Genomic DNA, 22,299 nt, shown 5'->3' with positions numbered 1-22,299 from the left:
TTTCTTTTATTTTTTTTTTTCAAATTTGTGCTTTAAGTCTTTATTAGTTTTGTTTTGTTTTATTCCTATTCTTATTAGTAATCAACTTTTATTTTTAAAAAAACTTAATTTATTGTTATAAAGTAAAAAATATTTAAGTATAAAACCTTATTAATTAAAAAAAGTGTATTTATGTTTTTCTTTTTCTTTTAATTTTAAATATTGAAAAAAATAAAAGTCGTTGTAAATAATATTTAAATTAATATAAAAAAAAGAAAACCATAGATTTTTTTTGTTTGTATTAATTAGGCAAATATTTTGTAAATATATTTATATATAATATAAAAAGATCACATGTTGTCAATTTTTGTTTTTTTTTTACTATGTTATTTTATGTTTTTTTTTGTTTTGTTTATTTAAATCTAAAATATTCCAAATTTATAAAAACATTTCATTATTTATACAGTAGATTCTTGTTTTGGGATGATATTCAAAATTCAATTTTAGCTTCAACAAAAAATAAAAGAAAATAATAAATTAAATATTCAGTCAATATAAAATAAAATCAACACATGTTGCAATTATTTAATTGCGCCGATAGAAATAAACTCAGGGACACTCAAGTTCTTCGTTTTGAAAAACAAAATTTTGTATCACTCACAAAATTCTCAAAATATTTTATCGCTCACAGATTTTGGTTAAAGTAACTTGAAGTCTTTCCAAAATCTCCATTAAACCCTCCTCCTCCTTCTTAACCCTTTAGAACCTAGATGGATAACATGTGATGCTCCACTAGCGTTTTAACAGCCTTAAATAAAATATATGACCTATTTTTTAAAAAAATTACAGATGGGGGCACATACAAATAAAAAGTAATTTTTGTAAGGTTGTGATTTTAGAAGAATCCTCATAATGTTAGTATTCCGGGTCAAAAGAGTTTTGTTACACCGGTTTCTAATCATCAGCTCAAATTCAAAAATTCATTCAAATATTGAAGTGAATTTGTGTTGTACATACTTCCAACTATTATTTCTTGAACTTTATTAAAATAAAACTCAAGTTTTGTTTGAAAGAACTTGCACAACTTTAGATACAGTTCACATGGTTAGCCCCACTATTTTTTTCTTCAATAAATTGTTGTTTTTCTCATGAACTACCAAACAATGCATTTATTTGAAAGGTTATTAAATTCTCTTGGAAAAAAACCAAATTCAAGAATAGTGAGAGACACCTAACGGTTATTTTGATCTCTTCTTCCCACAAGTTCAAAAAAAGCTCAAATAAATCGGTTCACTTGGTTAGACGCACGAATTTAATCAGCTTTTTTCTTAATGCTGGGTAATGCAAATTAAATTTGGTTAATGAGTGTAGGTTTTAAAAGTTTTTCCGAGTGTTTTAAGTGAAAATGGGTAAATAAAAAATGTTGACGGTGTCGGAAAAAGCAAAAATTGAGGCCTACCACTCAGAAGGGTATTATATGCGGAAAATTGCCAGTAAAATAGGACGAAGTGATAAAGCAGTTCGAATTTTTTTTATCAAACCCTGCAACCTACGGAAAAAATAATAAAGGAAGGACAAAGACAGCCTTAACACCGAACGAGAAGCGAAAAATAATAAGAATTGCCTCAAATTCAGCACACTCCACAATGAAAATCAGACAATTAGCGGGGGTAAGTGCCAGCAAATCCACGGTTCGTCGAACTATTTTAAGTGCTCCACACTTGAAATTCAAAAAGCTAAAAAAAACCACCACTAAACTCTGCAAGAAAGGAACTTCGGTAAGAATTCGCGCGTCTTCACATGACATGGGATACTCAGATTAGGAACGTTTTAAATTGGAGAAATGTGGTGTTTTCTAATGAGAAAAAGTTCAACCTAGATGGTCCTGATGGGTATAATTTTTATTTCCATGACATCCGCAAAGACGAATGCTTTTTGAATCGAAATCATTCCAAGAAAGGAGAAGTAATGGTATTGGAGGCCATTTCATACTACGGCGTCTATGAGCTGGTTTTTGTCTCTCACAAAATGGCAGGAGTTTCTTACAAAGCTCTTTTGGAAACAGCTTTTCCAGCAATAAGAGAGCTTTTTGGACCAATCCAGTGGATCTTACAACAAGACAATGCTCCGATCCACACCGCGCACGTAGTAAAAGCATTTTTCGCTAGTGAAAATGTGGAATTTTTGCCGTGGCCACCATACTCACCTGATCTAAAAATTATAGAAAACGTTTAGGGATGGCTGACCCGTCAAATTTATGATGGAGGCAAACAGTATGAAAGCTGTGAAGAGCTTATTGCCGCGATAAAAGATGGCTGGTCTAAGATTTCATTAAATTATTTAAAAAAGTTTATGAATCTCTTAAAAGTTGAATTTTTGATGTCATTTCAAGTTGTGGAGGTTGTACAAAGTACTGAAACTGTAAAAAATAATATAATAATAATAAAAACGCAAACAAAAATTTAAGAAATCGATCAACTTCTTTTTTTCAAACTTTCAACAGGTGCGTCTAACAAAGTGAACCGATTTATTTGAGTTTTTTTTGAACTTGTGGGAAGAAAGAGATCAAAATAACCGTTAGGTGTCTCTCACTATTTTTGAATTTGGGTTTTTTTCCAAGAGAATTTAATAACCTTTCAAATAAATGCATTGTTTGGTAGTTCATAAGAAAAACAAACAGAAAAACTACAATTTATTGAGGAAAAAAATAGTGCGGCTAACCATGTGAACCGCACTGTATTTGAATTTTTAAATATTCTTTGCGGTTTTCAGAAACCTGGGGAAAGTGGTTAAGAGTGTAAAAAGAATCATCGTGAATCAATAGAGGAGATTTGTTTATTCAATTTACAAACATGTGTTTTTGATTTTAATCAAAAAGCATTTACTGAAGAAAATGCTTAAGCTCTCTGATCTGTGAAAAAGAGAACTAACTTTAAGAATATTCCACTGTACCATTTCACTATCTAAAATGTTCAACAAATCAAAAATTCCTAACAGCTTCAACTCGTTTTCGTTATTTTGGATTTCATCGTTTTAATCTACTGTATTTTTTCATTTTACATAATATTATCGTTTAAATGGCATTTCAAAAGCATTTGTTTTTCTTTTAAATTTTATGGTCTTTTAACTAACTACAAAACGAGATAATAATATTTATTTTTTTTGTTTTATTAATTTACTAACTAATAACAAAATATTGGTTATTTATGGTTTATTTTCTCTTCTTTCATAGATATTATTTTCTTTTTTTGCTTAAAATTAAAATAAAAATAAAAAAAAATATTCAAAAAGATTCTTTTAAAGAATATTGCAATAAAGTTTTGTTTTGTTTGTTTTTTTTTTTAATCACTATGTCAATAGAGATTCTGTTTTTTTTTTTAATTTTTGTTTTTCAAGATACAAAATTATAACAAAAGGGATTTAGAAAATAAAATAAATATGTATGTAGTTCGTGGGGCAGTTTGTTTAAATTGTTATTGATAAGGCAATGTTTTCTAAATGCTTTGGTTTGGTTGGTTAGAAATACAAATGTACGTCGAAAAACAACTTTAAAACAATTGTTTTTGAGTGCTTTACTTGTTACGAATTAAAATAATTCAAATCAATTTGTAAAGAGTATTGAAGGAAAGATTTTAAAATGGCATGTTAAGGTCATAATTAAGTTAATTGAAATAATATTGTTCTGTATGTTTGTTAAGTAAATTCTAAAAAATGTGTAAATGTAAATATGTAATTTTGCAATGGGTTTATAATAAATTTCAGAAGAACGGCCTTTTGTTTTATTTAGGTTTCTTGTTGACAAATTATGCATTCTACAATACAATTCAAGTCATTGATTCGATCAACATGACGAAATAAGTGGCCAGCACTTTGCTTAGGTTGTCACTTTAATTTACGTTACACTTAAAACTCTGATAGTTCATGTCAAGAGCAAGTGTGAAAACCCAAGATATGATAAAAAACCCAGGTGATTAAATAAAAATTTAGGCCGCTATTTGATTCATACAAATACTTTATGTATGAACGTTCTAATAAAAATCCATTTTGTGAAATTTGTCAGAGGATATTTCACTTTGTAAATTGTTTGTTTTAAAAAGTGAGAGGGGTGTATGAAATTTTTAAAAGAGTATCCATGTATATAACAATTTTGTTTTTGTCTATGAAAGATGGGATAAATATTTAAAACCGTATGTAACAATTTAAAGCATTATTAATATGAAAAAAAAAAAAAACTGAATGAAATAAAAAAAAAATAATAATAATAAAAGAAATGCAAGAATTTAACTTATTTATATATCGGGCTCCACAAAAGAAGCCGGAAATAGTCCCGATTTATTCGTTCGAGAATGAGTTCCTTTGTACCAACCGTTTTTTTGTTTCCTATGCACGTACACAATGTCCCCAACATTCAGTTCTAGCTCAAGCTCACTATTGGGTGGATAAGATACGATACATCGGAACCTGCTACAAAAAACAAACAAAGAAAACATTCAAATCCAAACCCTAGAGAGAGTTATAAGTCCAGTCAAATTGTAATAAATGGTTACATTAATTACGGTAGTTTCGAGTTTTTGATATGTTGTTTGGGTTGTTAAGCCCTTGAAACATCCAAGTTTTCTAATTCCCCCAACCACCGCCATCTTGAAAAAACTGCACTGACTTTTTCCTGTGTTTTCAAAATATCATCTAAAGTATTGGTTTGAGAAAAACTCAATCATTAGCTTTTTTAAACTAAATTAAATTATCTACAATTCGAGACTAGCTCTAATAATTCCCGAGATAGAACTCTTTTAATTTTGAGAATTTTTCTCAAAAGTGTGAAAAGTACAGAATTTTAGTCGGTTTTAACTTGATAGCAAGTAAATGGTAAATCCTACGACAATGTTAATAACATTTGTAGTAGAGGTGAACAGCTAAAGTTTAAGACCAAACTGGTTATCGTATAGACTCTCGAGATATATTTATTTTAAATATTTTTGTAGTTTTTATTTTTTTTTTCTTTGGGAGCAACAGAAATGGCAGTGTTCACAGTAGCCGCGTTTTATTATCACCATGATCTGATCCGGATCTTGGATTTACATGCATTACAACAACAACACAAGATCCAGCTTTGTGTTTGGATCTCAATTTGAGATCCAAAATTTAATTCTTTTTTTCACAACAAGGAGCGCTCTATCATTGTGATTTCACATGTAAATGTTGGTATCATTGCAAACAAATTAAATAAAACCTGTATTGCCATATAAACATTTTAATTTGACTGAAATAAAATATTTTTTTAAATAAAAAGCGAGAAGCTTTATATTTATTAATTTGGTATATAATCCATGAAATAATTAGATATTTTAACAAACCTAATTAATTGGTGAAATTCAAATAATTAAGTCCAAAAAAAATATATATTTGACATAATTTATGGGTAATATTTTGCCCAAAAAAAAAGGAACAAAAAAATCATTGAGCAAAATGTTCTATGGGCAACCCTGCTTTAAATGTCAAAAAACATAAATAAAATCGAGAAAGCTGCAGCAGAAAAAAATGTTGAAAATAATTTTACATGGGAATTTTTTGAAATCATTCTTTTAATTGAAAATGGTTGTAAGAAACACTTAGGTGGCATAAATTAGAACTAAAAACCGTCTGAACCATCTCAATTAAGAGAGTAGTTTTGAAATGACGGTGGGTTGTATGTAACACTTTTAAGAATTTTGTATGATTTTCTCTCGAAATTCTTGGAATTGAATACTTCGATCAACCACAGCAGCTTCCATTTTGGGTATTTGTTTATATTTTTTTTGCTTCGAAATGTCACTTTTGAAAGAACGAATTTGAATAATAAAAAATATGATGATCTAATGCTGTTTTATTATCATGATCTGATCCGGATCAGATCACGGTGATAATAAAACGCGGCTAATCTTGAGGTTAGCATTTTCGACTGTCTGGTGCACTCAGATATTAGCTATAAAGCCGTTTTCTTAACTTCTAGGTGATTTTAATTTACCACACATTGACTGGATCCTATCCGAAGACGAATCCTGCCTTGAAGCCTCTTCTTCTTCTTCACATTCCTTTTTTTTATATAAGAAGCGCACACTCAAGGGGATATATTACCCTTATTATGTAGACACAGTGTGAGCACTAGGAAAGGGAGAGAGGGGTTGAAAGGAGATGTCGGTGCGCATTGGTTTTGAATTCCTGAATATTGCAATAGCTGTGAAAGACAGAGTGTGGCAAGGCATTCCACATTCGCATAGTACGGCTAAAGAACGAATCTCTGTACTTGACAGTACGACCGAAGATGGGCTCGAGGGTATATTGATGAGCATTCCTAGAAGCGCGAGTATTACGGTTGAACTGTTTAAGGGGAGGAATGCAGCTGGCTATTTCTCTAGAGCATAAACCATTAAAATAACGGTAAGACAGGGTGAGACAAGAAACATTTCGACGATGCTCAAGTGACGTAAATGATCTTATGATGGTAATACCACCAATCAATCTAAATGCTCTACGTTCAATACTATACTTAAGTAAGTTGCAGGAGCACCAGCCCAGATATGGGAGTTATATTCAAGCTTTGGACGTATATAAGTCTTGTAAATAACAGCCAGATCAGAGGGGGAGAAAAACTTCTTGCATCGCCTTAGAAAACCCAAACATCTTGCGGCATTTTTGGCGACATCGCGAAAGGGATCGTTCCACAAAAGGTGGTTGGTGATACACATACCAAGAATATCGAGATGCTCAGTTTCCTCGATGCAAGTGCCATTTATGGATAATGGCAGGGGGGTATATTTCGCTTTAACGATACAAGACAGCATTGCGTTTTCGAAGCATTAAATTCCACGCGGTTTCTTATTCCCCATTGTACAATGCTGTTTAAGTGGGAATTTAATGAGCTTATCATATTTTGTCGTTGCAGTTCCACATCCGAAGAAGAGGGGTGTGAATCTGCAAACGAATATGAAAAGCTAAGAGTACTATCGTGAGCGAAACAATGTATTGGATTAGATGTTGGAGACAGGAGATCATTAATAAAAATGAGAAAGAGTGTTGGAGATAGAACAGGGTCCTGGGGCACACCAGCATTTATTTTGTGGTTTTCAGACTTGAATCCATCCAATACAACTTGTATCAAACGATTCGAAAGGTAATTACTAATCCAATGAAGGAGGGATTCATGCAAACCGAAAGCACGCATTTTCGATAAGAGAGCCTGATACCAAACCCTATCAAATGCTTTTGAAATATCTAGTGCAATAATCTTACTTTCCCAAAACTATGTAAAGATTTGTTCCACTGTTCGGTGAGATAAACCATGAGATCACCAGTGGACCTATTGCTACTAAAGCCATACTCTCGGTCATTAAGAAGCTTCCGTTCTTCAAGATACTTCTTGAGCTGACAATTAATCAGCGTTTCCATGACCTAGGAAAGAAGGGGCGTAAGTACAATCGGTCGATAATTAGACGGTGAGGAAGATTCGCCTTTTTTGGGAATAGGCTGGACAAATGCCTCTTCAGAACAATAGCGGGGATACCATCCGGACCAGCAGATTTATGTATGTTAAGATCTTTTAGGACTCTTGCTACAGTAAGAATGCGAAAAAAGATTTGCCCCATAGAATCATTAACTCGATCAAGTACAGGCGGAGTCATAACACTCACTGGCAGCGTTGAATTGGCGGCGAACTGCCTAGCAAAGAGATTTGCTTTTTCTAAAGAGCTAACAAATGGAGTGTCATTCACAACGAGCGTAGGAACCGAAGAAGAGGAATAATTCCTCATATTTTTTACAAATGACCAAAAATTTTAACTGCCTTTGGGACATTGCAGTATTTTTTGCCGTAATTTTTGGTCATATAAAAATTTGGTCAGTCGAATATGGGTGTTGCAGGCCTTCCTGGCTTGCTTGAATTTCCTTTGCTTATAAACTTTTGATTTCAGAAGAGCCAATTTCCAGCAGTAGTCTGAAGATTTAACCATTTCTGGAATTGCTGATACATTAGCATTTTCTAACATTGACGAAGCAGTTTCAACTTTTTATAAGATCTTAATTATTGTTTTGAAAAAAAAATGTACCCATAAAGAAATCAAGAAATAAAAACTTTAGCCATCCTTGGTACACGAAAGAATTGCGTTTACTGCGTAACAAAAGAAATAAGGCATGGAAAACGTATCTCAAAACTCCGTCTACAATTAACTTCTCTTTTTATGTTGAACTCTTTAACCAATTTAAGTCTCTTTCTAATTTTGTATATGCTTGTTATGTTACTGATATGGGCACCTATTTGAAAGAGAATCCTAAACAATTTTGGAATTTTGATTTGATCATCAAAGAAAAAATCAGATGGCTTCCCAGTTAACTTCACTTACAAGAACCTTTCATTAGTTAAAACTGTTGATATCTGTAACGCTTTCGCGACAAATTTCCGTGAGCCATTTGTTAATAGCCCTGAAGAAGATGATGAAGTATATTTTCATAATCTTCACTCCTTTTCGCAAACTAGATGTAGCCACATACCTGTGCTACAGAGTACGGTCCTTGATCTTTTATCTCCGTTGAATGATGACTGTTCAGCGGGTCCCGATGGTACTCCCTTGATAGTACTAAAAAAGTGTAGTAATGCGTTTGTTGAACCCCTTACGTTCTCATTTAAACTTTCCCTAAAAACAGGTAAATTTCCCAGCATATGGAAGAAGTCATTTCTAACACCAATTTTCAAGAAAGGTAACAAGGCGGATATAACAAACTACAGAACCATTACAAAGCTTTCTTGCATTCCTAAATTGTTTGAACAAGTTGTTTGTGAAAGTGTAGCATTTTTTTTGTGAAAAAAAAGATCAACCGTTACTAATTTCTACACATTCTCAAACATATGTTCAACGCTTTAGAATAAGGCTATGAAGTTGACTGTGTATACACTGACTTTTTTAAAGCTTTTGACCAACTTAGCCACGGAATTATTTTATTTAAACTTAAGGCTCTTGGTTTTCCACCATTTTTCTTCTCATCTAGGGATTTCCTCACAACCGCGTAAGTATGTTTTGAATTTCCCTCTCAAGGAATGTTCACATTGTTTTTTTTCTTCTTTCTTTTAACCAATCTTCTTTTTGCATTCTAGGTCTAGGAGGCAGTCTAGTTGCGTCCGCAATACAGTAACGTATTTGACTACTGTATATCACAGCAAAAAATCTGTTGCGTCTCCACATTTAAAGATTTAGGTGTTCATTTCTGTTCCAACTTAGAATTTACACATCACATTAATTTTATTGTTAATAAGCAAGCAAAAAGCAAGTTCTATTCTTGGTTTTTTAAAACACTGAGCAAAGGAGTTCAATGATCCCTATGTTACTCTTTCTTTGTATAATTTTGTTCGACCTCATTTTAAATATGCTTCGCAGGTATGGACTCCCTATTACGAAATTCATAGAAAACGTATCGAATCAATTCAACATAATTTCATTCACTTTGCCCTAAAGGGTCTTCCTTGGGATGATCCTTATGATTTGCCTATGAACATCGTATTCTACTTCTTCAAATGCAATCTTTCCATCAAAGGCGTGTTTATAATGACTTAGTATTTTTTCATCAACTCATTAATGGTGAAATTAATGCACCTTATTTGCTATCTTGGGTACATTTATACATATTGACTTCTAAAGAACTAACTATGGTTAAACTGTTCATCGATAGATTTAAATTTAAATAAGGTGGTATTAAAATCATTGTTTCGAACCAGTGCTCCACTATCATGAACGTTCTCATTTTATTTTTTGTTCTGTAATAGTTAAATGTTAATTTTGTTTTGTATTTTGTGCGTGTTAGGCTATAATTGTGTTATTTTTTAATAACAACTAACACATGCACTTATGATGAGCCTCTGATCGTAGTGTGACGCTTGCTAAAGGCTTACTACTTTCTGAAATTCTGAAGCGTTAAAAACTCAGTTCAATGAATCGTTTCTTATTGCTTTCATTTCCAAGGAGCTTTTCTTGTGTACTTTGTAACACTGTTTCAGAATGAAACATTACATCGGGAGAAGAATGGGCCCCCGTCGAAGTCGTTCACAATTTTTGGGACTCTTTCTGTCATCATCAGGTAACCATCAAAAATGACAGCTATATCTTGACCGTATATCTTGAAGTATTGAACATAGTTATCAACTATAGCTCTAAAAGATGCTTTCAAAATCCTTCCCCATAATTTTAGAAATCACATCTCTACCAATCTGTTCAGACATATGGCAATTAACTTCATCACCTCCCACAATTCCTGAATCTATTGACATTATCACCTCAAGTTTGGGGTGTTTAGAAATCCACTGAGAGAGCTTTGCTGCATCTTTAATATCGCGATGCCAGTCGCTTTAGACTGAAGAGGGAGACGCTCCAGCACCAATTGAGATGGTTGATGAAGAACTAGAGTGTGAAGACATGGAATTGGAAGTAGTTGAATGTTACTCTGTCCACAATGGGACCCGAAACAATGAGGAAAATGGTGCGGGCACTTCAAAACGAATAAATGTATAAAATGTTGGTTCAGCAAACACTTTTTACATGAACGTTGCATAATATACAGTTGTGTTCAAAAAAATAGGAGTGCCTGTTCTTTTCAGATTAAATCGTAACTCAAAAGTTGTATAATTTTTTTAAATTTATTTTTTCTTTTGTACAAAATAGGTAATCCAGTCTTGTATTATTATGCTTAAAGACTACTTTGTTTAAAACAAATAAGGTAGTAAAAACATGAATTTTATCAAAATAAAGCCAAAACGAATTGTTCAAAATAATAGGAGTAAACAAAATAAAGTATAAAAAAATAAAAAAAAAATGTTCAATATTATAATTTTTTGTCAGTATTTTGTGGAAAATCCTTTGTTTTTTTATAATTGCTGCACATCTACGTATCATAGAGTTCACAAGTGCCTGACAACGCTCAAGTGGAATTTGGTTCCATGTTTCCTAGACTGCGTCCCACAACTGCCTTGAATTCAAGGGCCTTCGTCGAGAAACACCCTTTTTCACATCTGCCCATACATTTTCTATGGGATTGAGGTCAGGCGACTGAGCTGGCCAGTCCATGACCTCAACCCCATTGACCCGAAACCATTCCTTGGCAGACTTACTGGTGTGTTTCGGGTCGTTGTCTTGTTGAAATACCCATTTAACCGGCATATTCCAACTCCCATAAGGCAGCATCACACTGGACATTATATCCACACAAACGCGCTGGTCCATCGTGCCAATGATTTGATGTATGGGGCCAACACCAGCACATGAGAAACTGCCCCATGCCATCACTTTAGCACCTCCATACTTTACCGTTTTAATGGTGTACCGAGGCTTGAACTCGGAATTTTCTGGACGTCGGACGTATTGCCTAGAGCCAGTTCCACCGAATAAAACAATTTTGGTTTCGTCAGTCCACAAAATGTTTCTCTTTTTTTTCTCTGCAGGCCAATTAGCACGGCTTCTTGCAAATTTCAAACGAGCGGCTACATGTTTTTTTGTAAGCATCGGCACTTTTCGTGGACTGCGAGCGGAAAGATTGTGTTCCAACAATGGCCTTCTTATTGTTACGCTACTTACTGCCGGTCCTAGATCTTCCTGGATCATCTTAGAGGACGCAAAAGGATCCTTTCGGCTGTAGCGAACAATACGACGATCGTCATTTTCACTCGATTTTTGTTTTCGTCCCCGGGTTTCGACTTTTTTTCATATTTTACAGCATTGGCGATCATTTGGTCAGAGCACCCCAACATCAACTTTATATCCTTATAAGTTTTTCCTTCATTTCGCAACTTTTTTATGAGTTCCCGTTTTTCGTCGGTGCAGTGCTTTCCTCGGCCCACTAAATAACCAAACGTGTTTAGATATTCGATATTTCAACTATTTAATATTTCTATTTTAATTTAGTTACTTACTGTTTATTTTTTTTAAGTTTTTGTTTTTTTTTTTTACGTACAATATAACTCACTCCTATTATTTTGAATAACCTGATTGAGAGTAAAGATCATTTGATCTCTGGCTACAAATGTAAACGGTTATGAATTGCAAACCAGTTCATTGTTTTACCATCTTTAATGTCCCGTTATACTTACCAGTAGAGAAATGGGCTAATTACCAGTATACACATGGTAAAAAAACACTTGAGCAAATTTTGTAAAAGCACTCCTATTATTTTGAACACAGCTGTATATTAATAGAATTTGAAACTACATACTTGTTTTTTAATAATACATTGGTAAAAAAAAATTCTACCTTATTACAAATGCTATTATATCAAACATTGGTGTAGGATTTACCATTTACTTGCTATCAAGCCGAAACCGAATAAAAATCTGTACTTTTCACATTTTTGAGAAAAATTCTAAAAATTCAAAGAGCTCTATCTCGGGAACTACAAGAGCTACAAATTTCGTTTTGGTGTTTTGTAGGTAATTTAATCTAGTTTAAAAAAGCTGATGATTTTGTTTTTCTCAAACCAATACTTTAGAAGATATTTTGAAAACACAGGAAAAAGTCCAAAAATTGAGCATTTTTTTCAAGACGGCGGCGCCCGCAGTGGTGAGGGGAATTAGAAAACTTGGATTTTTCAACAGCTTACCAATCCAAACAACACCATAACCATTCTGGTTTTATGGTGACATTCGACTGGACCCGTTAAAAAAAATTACCTTTCTCGGATGTGTGAAGATCCTTTCCCAGCTCCACTTCCATTCCCACCTCCGCCCCCACCTCCTGGTGAATTGTTGCTCATTTGGGTTGAAATGGTATTGGCATCCAGACTTTGCGATTTCCTATGATGAATTACTACAGGCATTTGTGCGGCGGATGAGGACACTGATTGCTGACACTTGTTCAAAAGTATATTACTCGTTGGGTTGTTGGATGAAGTGCTTATAAGTAAAGATGTGCCGCCACCTGGTGCTGCCAGTCGAAATGTACCATCCACATGTTGCCGAAGACTTCAAAAACATAATAAAAATAAAATGTATCTTAAGATCAATCAAATAATTCATCATCTTAACTCACCCTTGCAACTGTGGTCGTTCTTTGTTGCCTTTAAGCCTCTGTGATCCGAAGGACGACTGGTTTGCATCATTATTAACATATCCGCTACCATTATTCAAATCCACGGGGAGACTTTGCAGCAGTTGGCTTGGACAGGACCCAGATCTATACAAGATAAAGTCAGTAAATTTTGAAATATATAAACATCTAATTCTTACCTAACGTGAACAGGATGCAAAGCTGCATTGCTATTCATTACACGCTCATTTGATGTGTTAGGCTGTTGGGGTGGTAATTGTGCTGTTCCTTGATGTGCATTTGCAGAAGTTTGGTTAGTTGTCGCTACATTGTCTTCAAAGGATGGATTATCCATGGAGTAGGTGTTGACTGTTTGATTATTAGTCACATGATTCGAACTTGGCGATTTGGAACGTTTGATGTTGGTCAGCCTCTTCATCAGACTCACAGCCGATGAAGATGACGATGGTGTGTGTTGTTGGTCTTTCTGCTTGTCTTTCTCTTGTCCACTGTGCTTTTCCTTGGAGTCTTTGTTGGCTAGTCTTTTACCTGTTTGCGCTGCTAAAGCCACAGCATGTTGTTGTTGTTGGTTTTGTTGTTGGCCATTTACTGACTTTCGTCCGAAAAATGATTCCATATGATGGCCGAGTGGTTTTGTCCATACCGAAGAAGAAGATGACGAAGTTGAAGGTCCCCCACCAGCACTGCGTGGTGGAAGCTCTGGCGGTTGATGAGGAACACTTGACATCTGACATAGTCGAATATTAATGTTCTCTAAAATGTTCATGGGATTCGGTGCAGGGCCGTTATTTGTGGTCTGATTTGTGTTTTGGCTTTGAACTTGCGAAGAAGCTGGTTGGCTATTCTGAACAAATTTCCATTGATGCATTAACTGCTGTTGATCGCGACTCCGCAAGGGAGTTACGTAGTTGCCCGGAAACACCCCCGACATATCCTGCCAGTTTTTGCCCTTGAACCACCCATCCAAGCATCGCTCTGTAACGATGTATACACAGCCTTTCTTGAGTTCGAGCTCGTCAGTTTTCCGCGGTTTGTATGGATACAACGCAAGATAGCCCCATGGAAGCGATGGTGGAACATTCTGTTGACCTCCAGTTTTTAGGACATTTACCCGACTTTGTGTAGGTGCTGACGATTGATCACGCATCGTTGATCCGCCACCATTATGGCCTCTTGTCGACGTGCTTGCACTTTGGGCAGTAGGTCCACCACCTTGCATCTGATTAGAGCTTCCGTCTTGTACTGCTGACGACGCAACTGGAACACTCAGTATTTCAGCTGAGTGACGATTGGATTGGATGATGCTGAGGCCTGCTCCCGAAGTAAGTGCATTCAAAGAATGTCTTTTCTCCTTATAATCCCGATATTTGACAGCTGGATTGTTCTGTGGCGATGTAGGATTCGAAACGGGACTACTAGGAATCGAATTCGAACTAGAATTACTGCTACAAGTCGAATTCGGACTCGTGGTAGTAACTGTAGATGAACTGCTGGTCGAATCATTTGCACTAGACTCAAAAGGTATCGGAGGAAGATTTCGGGGCGTTGTATTGGACATTTGCTGCTGCTGCTGGTGGTTATTAGTTTGAATTTGAAGATTCCCATCGAGGAGTTGTTCAGCCAAAGCATTCATCTCCACAAAGGCTATAGGGAAAATTCCAATGCAAGATCCGATGCGACCCTCAGCCCAATTGTGGTCAACTCGCCGAAGAACATGAATCATTGTGCCTCGCTTGAAATTGAGGCAACCTTCTTCTTCGTTTGGTCCCATTTTGAAGTCATACAGTGCTATACACTGTGGCACAGGCAATGGCACTATTACCTGAACATAGTTAAGTGGGAATGTTCCTTCGCGACCATTTAGTTCGCCAACAAACCAATTGGCATCGACTTTCCTCCGAAGAAGAATTACGTCACCTTTCTTGAAGGACAAATCGTTGGGTTCTTTAGACTGGAAATCATACAGAGCAAACACACGTGGTACATAGCCTCGTTCATTATTAGCATTTGATGGGTTTTGTTGGGATTGTGAATTGTGTTGCTGTTGTTGTTGATGGTGTTGCTGTGGATTTGGTGGAAATGATTGATGTAGCTGTTGTTGTTGGTGTAAGTCATTGATGCTATTCGTTTTTGGTTGATGTTGTTGTTGGGTGGGTGGTGCGGACTGAATCATTTGATCTGGACATTTTATGAATTTATCTTTTTGATTCGCATTTACATTTGGTATACGTTGATCTGCAACACTCATTATAGTCATACCACCAACACCAACTCCACCCACATGTCCCCCACCATCAGGATGCACCATTGGGGTGTTTATTATTTTAGGAGATTTATTTATGTTATGCAGATTTGCTGCTGCATTTTTCATACCTTTTATAAGAGGAAAGGCAAAGGAAAATTAGATTTACAAAATTTATAATTTTAATTGGAATCTAAAAGGGATTATTATTATTATGTACCCTTATCTTTGACAATGCCTGCTTAAACAATATAATATTAATATATTAAATGATCCCAAGACCTGATGATACTCCTATGGGATATTTAAACATGAACTACATATATTCAGAATAAAAAAAAAATTCATAAAAATAGCATGTATCGATCTTTACCAATGGTTCCTAAACGGATGTGGAGTTAAGTATCTTGTCAAATATATATAAAACATCCCTTTCCTTCTAGAAGATGAAATAATACAATTGTGCCCAAAATCTCCTTTCTCCTTGAATGTAGTAACAATAATATGCCATTTTAATGGAAAACAATCTCTTCAAGTGACAAAAATCCATAGTGAATGAAAGAAAATGAAGACAGTTAACCCTTCCAAAGCCAAAGGACACCAAGGTATTGAAGGGACTTTCCACTAGTCTCGTCTTAGCAAGTTGCAACAAAATATTGTCATAACTTTTATCCAGAATTTGATGTTGGTAAAAAATGGCATCTATAGACCGATGCCTTGAAAGTTTTGTTTGCCATTTGTAGTAGAAATCTACATTACATTAGATTACACACTACTCAGCACATAAATGTACAGGGTAGAATACACAGCACCTTGAGCGACTAGACTTTGTAAGGTGATAACAACACAAGACATTAATACAAAACAGAAGGACAGAAGAGAAAGAAGAACAGACAGAAAGAACACATGACAACAGCACGCGGTAGGTTTCGAGACGGTCCTCCATCTGTCTACTAACCACGCTCACTGATGCTTGATTTCGGTGATCGACGGGAACCTAAGCTTTATCAGTGACAAGGCCGTAGCAGCCTTTTGCGGTGGAGCATCTGATATATCCAATAACTGATTTGAGATTTTTTTAAATTGATTTTTACGAAACTTAAACAAATTCACAACAATTTTGTCTCAAAGCCGCAGACAACACCTGTTGAGTTCCTTAAATTGGCCGAATAATTTCAAGAAAACAAAACAGAATGCCTACAACAACTAGGTAGACCTCAAATCTCTCTCTTGGGTATCAGCTCATCTGATTGATGAGGGCGCACATCTCTATCTTTTTTTCATTCTTTTCAGCCTAGGAACGAAAAAGAAACCTTCGGAAAAAAAAATCTCAACATTTGTGAAATCTATTTTTTTTTTTTTTTCATTAAAAAAAATCTTCAAATTCTAAGCCACTTTAGGGGTTTTTAAAGAGAAACCCTAATTTTAAATATCAACTCTCCCTCACCAATTCAAATCTTAACTAAATTTTGCAGATCACAAAGGTTCTATGGAAATTCGAGTCAAATGATTTTACTGTGGCTGATGTATGATTGTTTTGAAGTTGAACTGATTTCTATGTATTTTATAAAGCATTTGAGCGTTCTTCAGCCCTCGCGACTACGAAATTTCCAGGATTACTCGTGTATCTATATATAAAACTGAAATCAAGCAAAAGAGGAAATCTTTGTTACAGTTTGGCTTCGAAACTTCTTATCCAATTGTCATGGAGTTTTTTTTAAATGAAAGAGGATATCACGGAGCAGGTTTTAGGCACAAAAAAAACTCCGATAATGTTAGTCAATAATTTTTTAGCTATACATATAAAATCCAAATATCACTGACTCACTGATCTGACGTTTCGATAGGAAATATGAATACCAAGTGCAATTACTGTCGTGCTCTCAAATAGCCTAAAGAACCACCAGGTCTCTTTTGTTCAGTAGGAAAAGTTTTATTGGTAGAAATTGCTGATCCATCGGAACCATTTTGAATCATTCTCATCGAGATTCTAAACATTTTCTTGATTTGATTCGTGTTCACAATTCGGCTTCCCAAATGACTTCATTCGGTGCAAATGAAATCAGACAGGGAGACTTTATGCCCACATTTAAAGTTCAGGGTCAAGTCTATCATTTAGCTGGATCTCTTTAACCAGACAACCCTGACGAACCGAAATGTTTGCAAATATATTTCAGCGAAGTACAACGGAGAATTTCGATTCCCCCAATTCTTACAGAGAATTATTATACGACTTGTAATATTTGTTTTCACAATCATTACGTGTGCAGCTTCAAGAATGCTTTTGAAGGAATGCCATCAAATATAGAACATTTTCAAGTCATTATCAGAGCTGACCTTGCGTCACAGATAGAACACAGATTTCGTTATAATACAACTCAAGTTGGTGATGTAGGTGTATTAATTTTTGGACAAGAATTTACAAAAAGGGATATCGTTTTGCGAGCACGAGAAAACACTCTAAAACGTGTAAGTGAAATACACCGGTCTTACGATGCACTGCACTACCTTTGATGTTTAGTCATGCTGAAAACGGTTATTCAATTAACGTACTACAAGTTCATGCAGTACCAAGAGTTCCGGGTGAAGACGGGTAAACCAGCTAGTTTAAGATGTATATCTCAAACCTTTTCAGTTTTTAGATTTAAAACAAACTTCTGGATTTTTATTTCTATTTAATTAATTAATGATAACTCGATTTTAGAAACACCCTCAACATTTCTTTAAGCAGATCTCTCTCAATTTATCCCTTTTTTTCTTGTCGATGAATATATATATGAGTGGCAGATGAACAGCCCAGATGACGTCAGGTGGTTCTACGACTGATTCATTGGGTGCGCTTTCACTTTTCGATTTTAATTAGTCAGTTTTTAACATTAATAAATAATAAAATTTAAGCCTGGACTCTAGGTATAATAAGTTCTTTATGGGTTACTCCTTGCTGAGTTTTACAGAAATTGCATATTGAAGTATACATTTGAAAAGTAAAATATTTATTTCTTTGGTAAACAGTTTTTTAATCAAGAACAAAATGTTGGTTTAAATGTCATCATTACATTCCACACTTTGGATGTCAAACAATCGTCTATTTTTATGTCGAAACACTACTAGATTATTTATTTATTTAATCTACAAGCAATATTACAGCTACAGATATAAGCTTAAATATAAATATATAGATCTTGATAAAGTTTCAATACTACCATAATTTGTCATGTGAATTCTTTGGAATAAGAAGACTCTAGCTCTCTTAGACCTAGCGGGAACATAGATTGGTACCAAGGCAAGAAGAGATGGACATTTAATATGGAAGCATAGTAAGTCTCTAATAAGCATTACACTATGAATTTTTGCTTCTTGATTGTAACGACTTTATTCCAAGTAATTGGCATCTAGCCTCATAACTAGAACTAAAGTTGTAACCCCTTTTCTTAAATATATATTTTGTAAATCGTCTTTGAATCTTTTCAATCCGATCAGAATGAACTATATAAATAGGACTCGAAATAACATCTGCATATTCCAAAATTGATCTGACGAGAGATATATACAAGGATAATAACACGAAAGGATCTTTAGTCTTTTCCATTTCGTTTTATGAAACCTTACAGCGAGTTGGCCTTAGGAACCAAATAATCGAAATGACCTTTAAAGGAATGTTGGGAATCAAGAATAATACTTGAAACCCTATCTAAATCCACAGTTTCAAGTTGAGTAACAAAACATAAGATTTTTCTGGAAAAAGAAATCGTGTTACACTTTTAAATATATAATTTAAGGCTATTGATGTGAAAATATTATAAATTTGATAAAGAATCAAATCAACTCGAAACTTTTGAAAACTTTTTCAGATCGTCCGCATATAATAAGCATTCACAATAATTAAAGACCGAGACAATATCGTTAACGAACATTATAAAAAGGAGCGGACCTAGGTGGCTACCTTGCGGAACACCTGATGTACACTGAATTTCCTTTGAGTATGTATCTCCAATCTTAACATCTCAAGTTCTTTCATAAGCGTTTGGTGGTTTACAGAATCAAAAGCTTTACTAAGTCAGTTTGTACTGCGTCCACTTGAAATTTTTGTTCCATAGAATTAGTGACGTACGAAGTGAAATAAGTTAAATTGGTAACAGATGATCGAACGGATACAAAACCATGCTGTACTTCTGATAAATTTTCACTTCTAAGAAAATCAAGCTTTATTTTCACATTGCTTTTAAACAATGTAGGAATTACGGAGAGTTTACAAATACCCCTATAATTTTCTTCATCATTTTTAGAACCTGATTTGTGTATAGGGACCAAGTAAGAAAGTTTCCACTCATCAATAAAAATTCCTTCTTGGAGGGACTTGTTGAATAACCTTAATAAAGGAGCACAGATGGAATCACAACAATATTTTAACACTGCCGAAGGAATGGTCCAGAACCATAATTAGAAGTGATTTCAGTCCGGAATTAAGTTCTTCAATACTTAACTGGATCGATCCAATATCAAACCTTCTTATTATGTTGTTCAGTGAACTATGATTAACTGAATTCATTCTAAAATTAAATCTATATAGATGAACTTTAGGTAGAAATATAGTACAAGTAATTTTATTTAGTTTTTCACACTAAATGACAGTTGTTGAGCTCATCAGATCATGATATACTGAGTTTCTCATATTAGTAACAAGATTGTATTCCAATAAAACCACATTAACAGCAGCATAGCAAAATTGCTTTACGACATTCCACTAAACACAGGTATTTATTAAAATATGTGCTTATATCAAATTCAGTTTAATAACCAAACGATTCCCAATGAGATTCTGAAATAAACCTTAGAAGATACGCAAGTGGTTGAGTTACATGAACCAAATAACTATTGATGATCATATCCCCGAATTTCGTTTCGCAACTTCGCGTTAAGAATTAAGGAACTACTCCTTTCATTAAATGAAATTATATATGTAATTATTTTAAAATTAAATAATGTCGTCGTTTAAAACAACTTACAAACGACAAACGCTCTGCAAGCCATGGTTGACTTTTTAGTTGACTGGTAAGCAGTACGAAATGCGAGAATACCAAAGAAGGTTCTATTTAGTTTGAGAATCAATTTTCGATGCTAGGGTTGTGTAGTTTAAATGTAATTTTAATACACAAAAATACAATGCCAAAAAGAGTGAATAATGAAAATTCTAATGCTTTGAATAGTGCAAGAACATTTCTGAATTGTTGTAATAATGGTTTTGTATATTAGTATTAAAGAAAAGCTTATGGGTCGGGGTTTCTAACGACGCACGGGCAACAAACCTGCTCGTAAACTGAATCAACAGAATAGTCTGCATGGTATCCAATGATCAACACTCTTAGTTACCCGTGGGGCTGGAATGTAGAGTAAGCAATTTTGCACGACACTCTTACCATATGCCCAAAAACAAAGTGGAATAGAAATAACAACACATGTTGTATAAAAACATTTCGTCAACTGTCAACTCCAGTCTGGTATCCGATATGCAAGAAGCAAAATTATAATCAAGTCATTACAACTCCTAATGTTAATAAAAATAAACCTGAAGGCAAACGAATTTACTTTCGCTAAAAACAATCTTTTGATTGAAACCCAATGCCACTTCAAAAGTGGACAAATATTCATTCTAAATGGCTTTAAAAGCAAAAGTTATAGGTAGGTATTAATAATCTAAGAATAGATGCAATTTTATGTAGGACGGACGTGTTGCACTCATAAATACAAAATTCCATCCCACTTTCCCGTCCCTGTATAGACTGTCAACAAAAACCTACTGAATTATTTTTATATTATACGAACACAACATGACGTAAATATCTTTTAAAACAAAACGAAGAAAGAATATTTTAGTGTCTTACCTTCCAAAATTCTCATAAGCAATACATTGGGTGGCAACTCATCTATTTTTATATCGACTAACACGCGACATTCCGGACAGCGGAGTTCCTGTCGACTTGCGACAATCACCTAGAAAAATTACAAAAAAAAAACGAACATGTAGCAATGTTAAGAAAAATAAAGGAAGAACTAGGTATGTCTTCTTTTGAAATTTAAACCACCTCAAGGCATTTTCGACAGAAGGTATGTTGACAAGGCAGAACCTTCGAGGACGTATCCAGGCGCTCCAGGCAAACAGAACACTCAAGCAGATCATTTAGTGTTCGCTCATCCATAGTTTTAACAACAAAAATATTTTTTAAAAACTAATTTCTATGAATTCCACTAGCAGAAAACTAAACTAAGTGCACAAAAGCACAAGTGCACATGGAAACAACAAAAAGCAGAAGAATGCAAGTAAGTTAGGTTTAGGTTGGTTGGTGTAAAGATGTGAAGAAAAAAAAAAACAACAAACTGGAAAATATGGTCAGAGTAATTTTATGATTTCACTGGAAATTCACTGTGCAATTAGGTTTTATTTATGTTGATGCACTTTGCGATATGTTAACGCACAAAATGTCACATTTTTTATATGATTTTTGGTCATTTTTAATGTTGAAAATTTAATAAATTCTTTCACAGTGTGGAGGCAGAACAGGAAGCCATTACAAAATTTGCATCGAATTAGAAGGAAAAAATACCAATTGTATAAACTTTTTTATTTGTCGCATTTTGAATGGGTCTTAGCAGTGAGCCCAGTTCACAATTATAGAGATGTGCTATTTAAGGCTGTCGTTACATGGTAGCAATGATGAATCTTTAGGGGTGTTTGGTAATTTGAAAATGCTCTTAAATAGTTGTCAAAAACAAAAGTAAAACCATAGAGGAAATATATTATCTAGAGTCCCGACTTAATGGGTTTGCTCTCTTTCGGCCTACAAGCTAAATTGGGAGGATTTTGTCCATAAGGATAAGCATGTGTTAGTTGTCCCGTGCATTTCTTATGGGACCAAGCCATTTTGAATGTAGTTGTTATGGAATTTGTGCCCATATAGCTTAACCGCGGGGGAAAAAACTATGAGGTGAACTCAGCAGTTCAAAAAAGAGATCCGTTGAATTCAA

General features: G+C 34.5%; 1 protein-coding gene across 2 annotated transcripts; it reads right to left on the bottom strand.

Annotated features, from left to right (window-relative positions):
• Positions 1–343: 343 nt before the first annotated feature.
• On the bottom strand, positions 344–21,870 carry LOC129954169 (E3 ubiquitin-protein ligase SH3RF1). Of its 2 annotated transcripts, none has more exons than XM_056067899.1 (6): positions 21,360–21,870; positions 21,159–21,267; positions 13,214–15,407; positions 13,017–13,160; positions 12,659–12,949; positions 344–4,443 (listed from the first exon to the last, which is right to left on the bottom strand). In XM_056067899.1, the coding sequence occupies exons 1-6, from the start codon at positions 21,471–21,473 to the stop codon at positions 4,269–4,271; spliced, it is 3,027 nt and encodes a 1,008-aa protein (XP_055923874.1). In that variant the 5' UTR covers positions 21,474–21,870; the 3' UTR covers positions 344–4,268. The 2 variants fall into 2 exon arrangements, with proteins under 2 accessions (XP_055923874.1, XP_055923875.1); XM_056067900.1 differs by having other exon boundaries at positions 344–4,440.
• Between the last annotated feature and the right edge of the window lie 429 nt (positions 21,871–22,299).

Source organism: Eupeodes corollae, chromosome 1 (assembly GCF_945859685.1).
Source record: "Eupeodes corollae chromosome 1, idEupCoro1.1, whole genome shotgun sequence".
NCBI classification, from domain to species: domain Eukaryota; kingdom Metazoa; phylum Arthropoda; class Insecta; order Diptera; family Syrphidae; genus Eupeodes; species Eupeodes corollae.
The sequence above is the reverse complement of the archived record's forward strand: the minus strand, read 5'-3'. Positions and strand labels throughout refer to the sequence as shown.